Source organism: Fusarium redolens (assembly GCF_020744475.1).
Source record: "Fusarium redolens strain MPI-CAGE-AT-0023 chromosome Unknown BKA55scaffold_6, whole genome shotgun sequence".
Lineage (NCBI taxonomy): Eukaryota > Fungi > Ascomycota > Sordariomycetes > Hypocreales > Nectriaceae > Fusarium > Fusarium redolens.
In genome coordinates, this window is record NW_025763669.1 from 2266931 (window position 1) to 2279415 (window position 12485).

At 43.7% G+C, this 12485-nt stretch overlaps 5 protein-coding genes across 5 annotated transcripts; 1 reads left to right on the plus strand and 4 right to left on the minus strand.

Annotated features, from left to right (window-relative positions):
- Window positions 1–34: 34 nt before the first annotated feature.
- Window positions 35–2817, minus strand: BKA55DRAFT_565184 (uncharacterized protein). Its single transcript, XM_046192526.1, has 2 exons — window positions 690–2817; window positions 35–640 (listed from the first exon to the last, which is right to left on the minus strand). Exons 1-2 carry the CDS (start codon window positions 2354–2356, stop codon window positions 280–282), a joined length of 2028 nt encoding a protein of 675 aa, XP_046051391.1. The 5' UTR covers window positions 2357–2817; the 3' UTR covers window positions 35–279.
- On the minus strand, window positions 2808–5795 carry BKA55DRAFT_565186 (uncharacterized protein). Its single transcript, XM_046192527.1, has one exon. It carries the CDS (start codon window positions 5549–5551, stop codon window positions 3113–3115), a length of 2439 nt encoding a protein of 812 aa, XP_046051392.1. The 5' UTR covers window positions 5552–5795; the 3' UTR covers window positions 2808–3112.
- Window positions 5796–6007: 212 nt separating this feature from the next.
- BKA55DRAFT_507502 (cwf18 pre-mRNA splicing factor-domain-containing protein) lies at window positions 6008–6634 on the plus strand (the record flags this gene model as incomplete). The annotated part of the gene is made up of 1 exon (XM_046187344.1): window positions 6008–6634. One exon carries the CDS (start codon window positions 6008–6010, stop codon window positions 6632–6634), a length of 627 nt encoding a protein of 208 aa, XP_046051393.1.
- Window positions 6635–6695: 61 nt separating this feature from the next.
- On the minus strand, window positions 6696–7911 carry BKA55DRAFT_332287 (zinc knuckle-domain-containing protein). The gene is made up of 3 exons (XM_046185720.1): window positions 7711–7911; window positions 7524–7659; window positions 6696–7475 (listed from the first exon to the last, which is right to left on the minus strand). The coding sequence occupies exons 1-3, from the start codon at window positions 7787–7789 to the stop codon at window positions 6758–6760; spliced, it is 933 nt and encodes a 310-aa protein (XP_046051394.1). The 5' UTR covers window positions 7790–7911; the 3' UTR covers window positions 6696–6757.
- A 124-nt stretch (window positions 7912–8035) lies between these two features.
- BKA55DRAFT_662847 (adenylosuccinate lyase) lies at window positions 8036–10127 on the minus strand (the record flags this gene model as incomplete). The annotated part of the gene is made up of 7 exons (XM_046197640.1): window positions 8036–8475; window positions 8509–8800; window positions 8875–9386; window positions 9444–9530; window positions 9599–9613; window positions 9664–9823; window positions 9906–10127. 7 exons carry the CDS (start codon window positions 10125–10127, stop codon window positions 8456–8458), a joined length of 1308 nt encoding a protein of 435 aa, XP_046051395.1. The 3' UTR covers window positions 8036–8455.
- Between the last annotated feature and the right edge of the window lie 2358 nt (window positions 10128–12485).

Genomic DNA, 12485 nt, shown 5'->3' on the forward strand with positions numbered 1-12485 from the left:
ATTTTACAATTTTAAAAGCCTCTTGAGGTTTAATAATGTACTACATGTTCCCAATCGGTGTACTAGCCAATGTGAGCTATTAGGAGGATGCAATGAATCCTTCTTTTAATTATGGCTACAAGATGCGACCCGTTCCTCGGCCATTCGTGATGACAACAAATACGCATCCTGATCCGGCTCCTGTGCTTGCTTGGTTGCCATAGTAATTCAACGACGTTCGCGTCTGTCTGCGGCCGTGTATGCAGCCTCAGGATTGACCGATGGAAAACTTGTTGTTTGTTAGTGAGCACCGGGGAGTTGACGGCGTAGGTTTGCACCAAAACTAACCCAATCGAAGCCATCATTAGGGCCGAAGAAACTGTTCAATGGGAAGAATTCTTCACAATTGCTGGGGTAATTAAAATCTGCCATCGTGAAGTCTCGGATATCATTGCTTGAAGTTGACTCGCTGTAGGGGTATGCTGTGTTTATCATACCCATAGTCCCCACTCCAGATATTGTATTTGGCGTCTTGGTGTGATTTAGAATCGCTCGAATGACCTTTGCGCCGTGTCGTGCGTCTTTGGAGTGACTCGCGCGAGACTCCCATGTCCTGCAGGTGTGTTCCAGTATCTGCGTACGTTGTCTTCGGTCTTGTGGCCTACATCTGAATCAGTCGTGCTTAGAGAGATCGGGGGAGGAAAACATACATTATGTCGGTTGACTCGTGAAGGTCTAAACATAAAATCATAGACGCGACAAGAAAATCATGCAGAGTTAGGCTTGAGAGCAAGAAACGATCTTCATACATGCGGCCTCCTTCTTGAATTTCATGCTCAAACTCAAGATGAATCTCGATAATCCGAAGAGCGGCGGTGCGACAAAGTTCACGAGATGTTCTGTACTTTTCCTGATTCTTCTCGACAGTGAAGTAAGGCCGGTGGAGCACACATATTGTCTTTAGATATGACACTTCTATGATCAACCTGTGCATGGTGGTATAGGCCGGAATATTATATGGAGTGGTGGCAATGGGGCGAACGCGCAAACATTCAGGGACACTGTTGTGAAATACTTCCAACTCAGCTTGGAGAGCCATCGTTTCCTCGTAAGGCGGAGACTCGACTCGAAGAACGTGCCGGAGAACACGACGCAGTAAACGGCAGAGATGAGATTTTGTCTGCCATGCCAACATGGGAGTGGGATCTGTTGGAGGACGAGACTCAGGCACTTCCGAATCCTCGTCAAAGTCATCATCTGATAAATTTCGAGGATGCCCGGCGTCGCAAACTTCTTGATAAACCATGGGAGGCATACCAAGCTGAAAGGAGAAAAGCAGATCTGAAGTCTGCACAGTAAACCACGTCCGCCGTCTCATCTCAGCCTCAAATGGTTTGATGTTTGGTGACACTCTTGCTGCATCGAGGTGATAGCCTCTACGCTGAGCGAGCCGAACGGCGAGTGAATAGAGAGACCATATAGTAGCCTCTGAGTCCTTTCTCTTGGCGTTGACCGCATGAGCGTACAGTGTGAGCGCCTCGACAGAATACGGTCTAGCTTTGAGATACTCCCCCGTAACAAGACATTGAGCAGAACGTTGTATGTAGAAATCTGGCTCTTGAAGCAGTTCAACATGAGGTTGTTGAATTTTGCATACCATTGTACCGAGACTGAGAATAGAGAACATTATACTCAGCCATAAGAAGTTGGAATTCTGAGCGAAAGCCCAGAAAAGTTCATAACGCCGCCAAAAATGACGCTCGTGGATGAAGGGTACAGCTAGGAACTTGGCCTTGAAGTACGCGCCGACTAGAATATCAGCTTCTTGACGAGATGGGATGCTATTGAGGATTTCGTTCATCGTGATAGGGGAGATACCCCCCATTGCAATGTCTGGCGCAGGGGATAAAGTCTCGGGCTCGCCATGATGATCCGGCTCGTCTTGCGTACTGAGAACACTCTGAATATCATGGATACTCTTAAGCACAGCCTCCCAAGATGTTTCCCCGTGGTATGCAGCATCAGATCCCTCCTCAACTACCTGTGGAGAAGGCAAGTTTGTATCCTCTGTCATTGCAATGCTGGGATGAGCGCCTGAAGCTTCTGAAGCCTTGGCCAGACGCATCACGATCTCTTCCAGTTTGGCCATTTTGAGTTGCATCTCTTCCTTGTCCGCGAGTCCATTTGCATCTCCATATACACAAGATCTTGGATCGCCACGTTTGTGACAGGCACCACAAGAGGGCTTTTCACGGTCGCATTTCGACTTGCGTTTCTGACACGCCATACATGAGACAGGCTTTCGATTGCGTGTGACTTTGTGGTTGTCTGTTGCTCGGAAAACCCCAGTGAGATGCTTCATGTTAGAGTCGGGCATATTTGAAGATCCGGTCACCCAATAAGCTCTGATATATCTTTCAACAAGGTAGAATAGCTCCAACCGGGATGAGTCGATTCGAGTGCAGCAAAGAGTACTGGTAGTAATGTGAAGGAATTTAATTGATAGGTTGAAACAGTCTAAGAAATGCAGTGCTTCTATCAAAAGGTTTGAGATAAGACTCTCCAAATGAGACTGTCTTTCGGTGGCTCGTCTTGCCGTAATAGAATGTAGGTTGACTCTAAATCGGATTGGACGTTTGAGTCGAGCGGGGATAACCTCCACTAGAACAATGATCTCAATCAACGCCACACAGAGCCTGGACCTAACAGTAGTGAGGCTTATGATAGCTATGCTATACAAGATAGAAAAACAGTGAGTAACCCAAGAAAAGAAAACACCGAGTTGCGATTGGTAAACAAATGTTCGAGTAGCCCGAACTAAACGAGAGTAGAATGTATGGTAGATGAGATTAGGTCCTAGTCTAAGAGGCGTCATCTATCTAAAAATATCGTGTGTCAAAACACATTGCACAGATGCGCTTTTCCTATTTTCAAAGATTCAACTATGACGTGAATATGCGACTTCCAAGAACAACTGCCCATTCGCCTTCAAACACATAATCATCCCTGGTTTATCGTACAGCCAAAATTCCAGATATGACATGTAACCGTCATATAGTATGCCAATAGTAATACATGTAGTAATCGTCAATTCGCACCACCCTAAACTCCGCTATGCTATCGTGGTATGCAATCATTGAGAGTGGTGTTGCTCCAGCCTCTTTTTGTTTTCGTCAATAATCTTTTCCATCGTTTCAAGTGCCCGAGTCTGATCCTTCAGTCTCGAAAATGCCTTGAAGGTATATGCGTCAGGCTTGTATCCAGCCGCCTCAAGATCCTGGAGCGTGCCCACCGTCTGTGACAGATTCTGCATTGACGCATAGCCCTTCACGAGTGTATTCCAAGTCACATCGTTGGGCTCCAGGTTGTGCTCTCGCATGACCTGAAGCATTTGCTCCCCTAGCATTTTCTCTCCTCGCATCAAAAGACCATGTAAGAGGATACTGAATGTGAAAAGGCTTGGCGCTGGGTGAACCTGTATGCCATCAGGAGGCGACGCTGTTTCTTTACCCTCTTCCTGGGCCCTGGAAGTTAACGTGCCGCGAAGCATGTCACCGAAAACTTGTAACGCTGGACGAAGTAGAGACTTTCGCTCGAGCATGACCTGAATCAATGTGTCATGGACCACGCTCCTCTGGTCTTGGACAAGCTCTCGACCCCAGTTCTTTTCAGTTCCATGCTCCTCTAGACGGGATTTGAAGAAGGAGTAAAACGACATCAAATCATAAGGTCTGTAGAGGGTCTTGATGTATGCACGTAGCATGATAGCTAGAGTCTGCGCGTTGGGCTCCTGTCGGGGCGCACTGCGCTCGAAGAACTCATTTACAACTGGAACAATGGTGGTCCTAAACTCCCACTCTCTTCTAGGACCAGACCTGAATTTTTCAATACCATCCACATCTTCTTGGCTGAGAATCAGGGGTAAGGTGTCGGGCAGCAGCCATTGCAGAGGCTCTAGGTCGAATTTCTTGGCGTAGATGCGAAGCATTGACCCAAAGATGGGAACGGTCCATGGCGATGGGTACTGCCTTTCACGGCTCTCCATCTCTGCAAAGTAGAAGATAGAATGGAGTGTGTTGTTTAGTACATCAACGTATGGTGCTTTAGCCGCTCGAGCGACGTCGAGTGCAAGCTGTATATTAGATGCTTTAAGGCTGGCCTTTGCGCCTCTGAAAACAGTGGTGTAGCACCGTTTGTCCAGCTCAACGCCGTTCTCTGCGAGCAGCAGTGGAAGCCGAACTGCTTCTGTAATATCTCCCTGTAAACAGAGAGATTCGACCAGAGCTGTGAAATTGATCAAGTTGGGGGAGAAGCCACGTTCAAGAAAGTACTCAAGAGCCCGCTGAGGCGGAAAGCTCTCGTCAGATATGGACCACCCATTTGTCGCTTGTCTAGAAAGTAATAAAGTCGTAACAACGCTCGCAAACCCAGCCGAGTTTAGATCGTGGCCTTTATCTGAAATTTCGCGAAGAAGTTCAAAAGCCTTGGCTTTATACGTACTGTTACTCGCAAGCTTCCTCGCGAAGTGCAAAAGTGTATTTCGATGTAACTTGATGCCCGATCGTTGCAAAATTTGGAGCATCTCAACCGCTTGCTCAAGAGGCAAATTCTTTGCAAGATAGCCTAGGGTGGACTGGCGGAATGGAATGTGGCCAGAGGGAAGATCCTCAACGAGCTTTGCAAAAAGCTCAAGTACCTCGTCAGCCTTCGTAACACGATCTCGCATGATCTTAATGCTGTCCAATCTGAGGTTCAAAATGCAAAAATGAGCAACATCGAGAATTGCATAACCTTGAGGTAAGGGATCCAGCGTAGACTCGAGAACTTGGACGGCCTTTCCTGGACATAAATGCATAGTCGATAGCATTGCAGTTGGCCATATCTTCTTCCGAGATTCAATGTCCAGTTCATGCCAGGCCTTTCTCATGTCTGAAATACTCTCCAGCTCGTACAAGAATTTCCCGTGATTGAGCCAAGGCCATGATCTGGGCTTTACAGGGGCCGCAAGCAGTTCAATTCTTCGCTTCCAGATATTGAACTGCCGTCTTACGGCAATCAACTCATCTCCAGAGTACTGATGACGCAAATACCCCCATTGGTTGTATGCTTCTTGCCTCCTCTTTTTCTTGCTCTCTTTGATCTTGCGTTGCTCTGCGGTAGCCTTTCGAGTAAATTCCGGGGTTTTCCGAAGCCTATGCTGATGGGAGTTTTTGCTGCGAAGGCGTGACCTTCTTAATCCTAGCCCACGTTTATGACCATATGCCTTGTACTTATCCCGGTCCCGCTTGCGATCCCGTAGTGAGGAGGGAGTGTGAAAATCGTGCGTGGGTACGGCTGTCTGTGTCTCGGGAGAGTTCGGGGCTGCATTACGAGGACGCAGTTGTGATAATATTTGAGAGCCAGCATCTGAGACTGATGGCTGTGCTTCAAGATGGTATGGGCGAATAAATATTGAGCGACTTCTCGTAGTGTTGCATCGTAATGCGAGAAAAACAGCTCTTCGAGTCCATGCCTGCGGCGTCACAGGAAGCTCAAGCCTTGTACAGGCACGGAGTACAAGGGCCGCTGGCATATCCTCCGAATCGGCATCAACTTGAGGCCAATCGTCTGCATAGTGGTCGCTAGACGAGTTGCGAATTCGCCGTAGTCGCCGGTAAGAGCTGAATGTCGAAGTCACTAATTGCTCTTAATTGCGAAATTTTTCAAATTTATGCCGAAGTCGCTCATGGCGCCTCTATAATTTTAGCTCTTTTCAGCGCTTAAGGTACGCTGCATTAGGGGCTCATCCAGTGGCGACCCCTGTCGGAGTCTTTTCAGTGGCCGGGGCGCGCTTGATTTGAGTTGTAGCGGCTCTGCGCGCTGCGGGTGCAGATTGATGGATGGACGCGCTTAAGCATGTCCATCTTGAACTTCCACATATTTTGCACCCCGCCGACCTTGAAACTTCATAACATAAATATCATTTCAGGTTCACTCCAACTTCACACTCTTTAAGCGCCCGTATACCATTTCAAGACAACCTGCCACCATGTCTTCATCACACGCCATCCTCAGCGCTGCCTCAGACGACCGAAAAGCTAGGCTCGCCAAGCTCAAGAACCTCAAACGCAAGCAACCTGGCGACGAAATTGTTGCACCAGAATCAGAAAGAGCCCAGTCTCCTCCCACAGAGCCAGATGTCTCACGACTCCATGTCTCTGGCCGCAACTACGACCCTGAAACCAGAGGTCCGAAGCTTGGTTTCGAGCAAGACCCAACCCTCAATATTGACAAGCCAACACTTGAAGAACAAGCTGCCGAAGTGGAAGCAGAGGTCAAGCAAAAGGCTGCAGAAGAAGCCCAAGACGATAAAGGCGTCGATTTATTCAAACTACAACCGAAGAAGCCGAACTGGGATTTGAAAAGGGAACTTGATAGGAAAATGGAGGTTCTCAACGTTCGAACCGATAACGCCATTGCGCGCTTGGTCCGCGATCGTATCACGGGCGCACAAAAGGCCGCCGCAAAGAGAGATGCGGTTGAGGACGCTCAAGGCACTGGAGAAGCAACTGGCATGGATGGCCTGGCATTGGTAGAAGGCCTGAGGGTCAGGGAAAAGGAGGAGGAGGAGGAAGAGCGTCGCGAACGGGAAGAAGATGCTGCGCTAGGTGTATAAAAAGCAACGTCTAGCCTTTGGACGTTGAAGTTTTGCCTCGCCGTCCTGTTTATTACATTTTAGGGGTCTGGCGCATTTTGCGATTATGGTTACACTATATCTACATTTATACCCAACAATTCATTATCTTCCACCCTTCATAGCTTGTGTCATAGCTAATCGTTGACTGAAAGGACTCAGGCTTCGCTCTCGTGCTTGATCCCGAGGACCCGGGCCTTCGTGTCCATGTCTTCTGCCATCAACCCTTGCACGAGGTGGTGGTCTCTCACGATCATGTCGAGTACTGGATCGATCTGGCCTCTCATGATGTCTGCCTCTCGGTTCGGGCGACCTTGGGCTCCCAGGACGTTGATGGCGAAGGCTATGCGGACTCCGAGACTTCGAAGGGTATTCCCTAGGCTGCCTCGCTGGCGCGCTCTCCTTGACAGAAGGTAGAGGGTCTCGGGATCGGTACTGGTCGCGACGGTTAAAATCTTCAGGAAAGGGACTGCTGCCAGAGCCAGAACGCCTGTGCCGAGGTTCCACACGAGGGCTTCGGCTACGATTCAAGCTAGGACTACGGCTGCAGCTGCGACTGGGACTGCGACTGCCATCTCGCCTGCCACGTCGTGAGCTGTCTGAATAAGGACTTCGACCTCGTGGCGACTGAATAGGGGATCTAGTCCTGTCTCTACCAGGCGATGGTGATCGCGAAGCGCCAGTAGAAATGGTAGAAACCGAATGAGAAGACGCTGATCTATGACGCTTCACGTTTGGTTCAATCAGTCCATCGTCCTTCTGTTCTCGCTCGCGCTCGCGTTCAGCTTCCACTTTAGCCAGCTCTTCATCTGCCACACCTTTTCTGTAAGGCTGTTAGTAAATAAAAAGAGACTTGCTGCTCTTGACTAACTTTTTCTCAAGAGGATTCAGTGTCTCATTTGTGAGCTTGGGCACAAGCTTGGGGTTACGCAACTGCTGAGATCGCGACGGACGCGACACGTAGGGACGCTCTTGGGCAGTTGCTTTACATTCATATGAGTAGTGGCGTTCTGAGATGGTCAGTATAACTGCGGCATCATATCAAGATGAATACATATCTCTCTTTAAGCATTTCTGGCACTGGACGCTAGAAGGTGTTGACCGGGATGGGCCACCACGGCCTCTATTGGTAAACATCTGGAAATCGAAATGGTCTATGTGTTGTGATCAACTCCTCGAATTCTCGTGTATGAGTGTGTGAAGAAGATGGCGCTTTTGTAGGTATTTTTTATATCAACGGCAAAAAATTAATGCAATTGTTGAGCCGGGACTTGCTTGGATGACCTACTGGTAATATCGCCTCAATCACGTGACACATATTTGGCTAAGGAACTTGGGCTGTTGTGCCATAACTGTCGTCGAGAAGAGGATGAAGGCTTTCAAGCTGTGTTCTAGACATGGTTTGAGTGAGGTTCAGACATACAATACGTCACACATCCACCCTGATTTCTACATGTTGAGACACGAATGCTTTAAATCAAGCCATATCATAGAACCGAGTTTATTATAAACTGACGCACTACGCCGCGCCATTGATATATACAACAACGAGGTAGGGGAGCACGTCCAAATCTGGCTGCAACTGAGATGACGCCAAAACGAGATTCGGGGACGGATAGTGTATGCGTTAAAACCAACTTGAGGTTGAAATTGGAATCTTACATACTGGCTCGTGCGATTTCCTCTTGTTTCAACTACTTACATTTCCGGTTCATAGTAGTAGAAACGGCGCCTGAAGATTAGTGGTTTGGATCATATAATGATGAATCAAGAATCGTGAGTATCATTAGTGCCAGTTGACATTCAGCCTCTGTTGATCGTGCCTACACTATTAATTTTATAATGCGGTACGTCACATGAGACATTAAGCTCCGTTGTTGATGACTTCTCGAATACTGACCCGTATGGCTGGACCTTTTTCTCTGCTGTGCCTTCTGGACCACAGTAGCGCTCCACAATTTCAACACTACGGCCGATGTAAAGCTCAGGTTTGAGCATGCTATCGAGATCAGCCCAGATCGGCTTGACAAACTCGTCAGCTTTGATCCTGTTTATGAGGTCATTGGGTTTGCCTTCGAGCTTCACGACACGGGCAGCCTGATGCGATAAGACGCGGATCTGCTCATGGGCTTCCTGCCTGGAAACACCCTTGGCAACCAGTTTCATGATGATATTTTCGGTGCACATAAAGGCAGTTGCTCCTGGACACGCAAGGCAATCACCTGGGGATAAATGACCATGCCGTCAGTGACATTGTCCAGACTGCCGATGATAGCATCGGCGAGAAGGAACATCTCCGGCAAGTCAATTCGGCGAACAGCGCTGTCATCTAGTGAGCGCTCCATCCATTGTGCTGCGAGTGTGTTTGCAGTGGTTGCTTGCTTAGACACAAGCTCTCGGGCAAGGCTAGAGATCCTCTCTGAACGCATTGGGTTCCTCTTGAACGCCATAGCGCTTGATCCGACCTGCCCAGCTTCGAAAGGCTCTTCCGCTTCCTGCCACGAGGCGAGATGGCGGGTATCTCCGGCAATCTTTTGCGCTGTAGCACCAAGACCACAGATTGCGTTGGCGACAAGCAGGTCAACCTTGCGGGTGTATGTTTGGGTCGACACCTCATAACATGCAGGAAAGTCGGTCTTCTTGCACAAAAGTGCGTTGAGCTGGTCACACTTAGAACCATCGCCTCCAAAGATTTCGAGGGATGAAGCTTGAGTTCCTGTAGTTCCTTGTGCGCCTGATGCATCTGTTTCAGTCTCTTGCGGCCTGACGCACTATGCTTACAGTAACTTACCCCGTAGTAACAGCCCATTTCGAACTTGTTCAATACTCTCAAGGTCGAAAACAAGATCTTGAGCCCATTGAGCTGCTCGCTTGCCAACTAGACGCCCATTAGCGCTGTTTCAAGGATGTGTACTAAGTCCGACATAGAGCATTATGAGTAGGTACCTGTTATCAATTGAGCTAGCAAATGAAATTAGCGTCGGTTTCTATCAAACAGCTATGGAAAATACCTGGCTGCAAATGCGTGTATGCAAGCGTGGGTGTTGCTTTCCATTCCATGGCAAGCTTGCATAGATTTGAGATAACATTGGCTAGTCGTGGGAGTAGAAGGTCCAGGGCATTGCGCATGAGGATGAGTTCAGTATTATCAGTTACGAAGCAGCTTGTTGCCTGGTTTCACTCGTTAGTCCTATTCAACACGACGTGGATATTCATAGGGGATAGAAAAATGTGATTGAGTATTGCATTTCACTTCGAGATGTTGCTTCATCTGCTCGATGGCTTCTGTGGTGATGGTTTCGATGCCAAGCTCTTTCTCAGACTCAGCAAGTAGCAACCAAAGCCTGCGCCATTGTGAGTGGCGAGAGCGTTGGCTAAAGAGCCGTGCCATTTCTGGGCTGCAGTATCTCGCCGTTAAAGACGTCTGATAGGCATCGTATGGAGACTGCATGGCATTCGACTTATCAGTTGCCATTTTAACTTCATTTTGAGAATGTATTTCGTCAATTGATGGTCCCGGGGTATCATGAGAACGAACTGGATCCAGCATCTCAGGTAGGAAAAAAATAGCCCCGGAATAATAATGTCCCACGACAACAGTACGCCTTGATCGCTTCCCATAGCTTATATCTATCTCTTTAGGCGGCATAAAGCTCCGGCAGGGTCACGACAGGGGTATAGGACCTATCAAAATAAGCGCTACTTAAAGTATATTCTTATATACCTAAATTTATATATAATAGAAGTACTAGCAGTTAGCCGTATTATAAATAGCTATATTATATACTTTATAGCTATATATAATCTATACCCTTTATTTATTTCTTAATATTAGTTATAAATAACTTCCTTTTTCTTTCTTCCTTTTAAAGGGTTAGGCTTAACCCTACTAGAAGCCTTTATAAGCTAGGCAGCTTAAATATATACCCTAATAGATATAATTAATATCTCTTTATAGGTAAATTTACTATACTTCTATATCCTTAATATCTTCTTTTATTCCTATATAGCCTCTCTTCTTTATATAACTTTTAGTTATATATCTATTAAAAATAGCATTATAAATATACTCCTTCTAAGCTTTAAGTATATTATAAGGCTTCTAATAAGGCTATTATATTTTCTTTTATAAAATAAAGCTATTTATAAGTATAACTTTAAGGAAGAAAGACTAAAGTAATACTTATTAAGGATTATATTAAAATTAATATTAATATATTATATAAGATTATATTTAATTATTATAGTTAATATAATTTATTTTATTATTATATTAAGTAATAATAATAGAAATAAGGATTATCTTAAAGCTATTACTATTAAAGACCTGCTATAGGTATTATAACTCTGCCTTTATGCCTCTTTTAGTAGGCTTTTTTCTCTTTTTTAGTATATACTTATAAGGGGCTTTATTAAGTATAGTTAAAAGGAAGAGTATAATACTGCTATCTTTCTAAGTAATTTAAATAACTTAAGGAAAAAGAAAAAGAATAAATTAATAAAGGAAATATAAGTAAAGCTATCTATACTTATTTATCTTATATTAAGATTAAATATACCTTATTATATTATAAAGCTATATTATTAAGAGCTTTTTTAGTCTCTTTTATATACTTTATCTCGGTAATAATGCTATAGTTAAGGCATATTATGCCTATAGTATTATAGCTAAGCTGCTAAAGAAGGCAGAAAAGCTGCAGTAATAAAAAGAGGTTATTTATAAAGATATAATATATTTATATTAATAGCCTTTTTAATAAGTAAACTATAATACTTTATATATTATTAAAAGGAATTTTAGTTTATAGCTTTTCTTTCTTACTATATAGCATTAATATAGATAGCTTAATTATAATAGCCTTATATAGTAATGCCTTTATATATTAAAGCTATTATAAAAAAAAGCCTTATTAAGTAATAACTTAGACTTTAAACCCTATAAGTATAGGTTTATTTTTAATAACTATTATCTCTTTTAATCTACTTATAAAAGGGATTATATACTTATTTATAATAAGATTAATCCTTAAAGAATAAAGCTTAATAAATACCCTTTATATATAATTAAATTACTTTTTAGCTATTTAGAAGGTCTTTAAAAAGTTATTCTTATCCTTTATATTAAGCTTAATATAGTTAAAAGTATAAAAATACCTTATAATTAGCTTAAACTTCTATAATAATATAAACTTAATAATTAAGTAAAAAGGGCACTAATCTCCTAAGCTAGGGGACTTTTAATAATCTTTAATTAATATTTCCTTATAAATTCCTAAGTAAATAAGGACCTTAAGCTATATATAAGCTATTATAATAGAAATACCTTCTTACTTAAAAATATAAAACTATTTAAAAAGGGGGGTATTTTAGTTATTAATAATAATATTTTTAAGTAAGTAAGTAACCTAGCTATTAATATATTTAATTTATAATTATATAAAGGAAATAGATATAAAAAGCTAGAATAATTTAAGTAGTTTTTTAAGTAAAAGGTTAATCTTAAAATTATAATATTTTAGGTTAAAAGGTTAAAAATTATTACTATAGCCTTTTTTAGGCAGAAAAATAGGCATGCTAGTAGGGTTATTAGCTGCCCTTAAAGGCAAGGTATTAAAGCTATAATTATCTATATAATTAGGTATCTCTTAAGAGCTTATTATTTTAATTAAGATATATTAAGGTTAATTTATATAAGGATTTTAATGATTTTGGCTATATTAAATAAAGAAGCTATCTGATAAGAACTTTATATACCCTGCAGGTACTAGTGTTATTAGTAAGCAAGGTGGGGCAAGTGACCTGCTAGAGCCTTATGCCGCTTAAAGAGATAAGG

Bases quoted from the DNA above. Each gene is read 5' to 3' on its own strand.
- BKA55DRAFT_565184 (XM_046192526.1), bottom strand. From the start codon at position 2,356: ATGCCCGACTCTAACATGAAGCATCTCACTGGGGTTTTCCGAGCAACA. The intron at 641-689 runs GTATGTTTTCCT...ATTCAGATGTAG, and splicing joins CACGAGTCAACCGACATAAT to GCCACAAGACCGAAGACAAC.
- BKA55DRAFT_332287 (XM_046185720.1), bottom strand. From the start codon at position 7,789: ATGTTTACCAATAGAGGCCGTGGTGGCCCATCCCGGTCAACACCTTCT. The intron at 7,660-7,710 runs ATATGTATTCAT...CCATCTCAGAAC, and splicing joins CCAGAAATGCTTAAAGAGAG to GCCACTACTCATATGAATGT. The intron at 7,476-7,523 runs GTTAGTCAAGAG...ACAGCCTTACAG, and splicing joins CTGAATCCTCTTGAGAAAAA to AAAAGGTGTGGCAGATGAAG.
- BKA55DRAFT_565186 (XM_046192527.1), bottom strand. From the start codon at position 5,551: ATGCCAGCGGCCCTTGTACTCCGTGCCTGTACAAGGCTTGAGCTTCCT.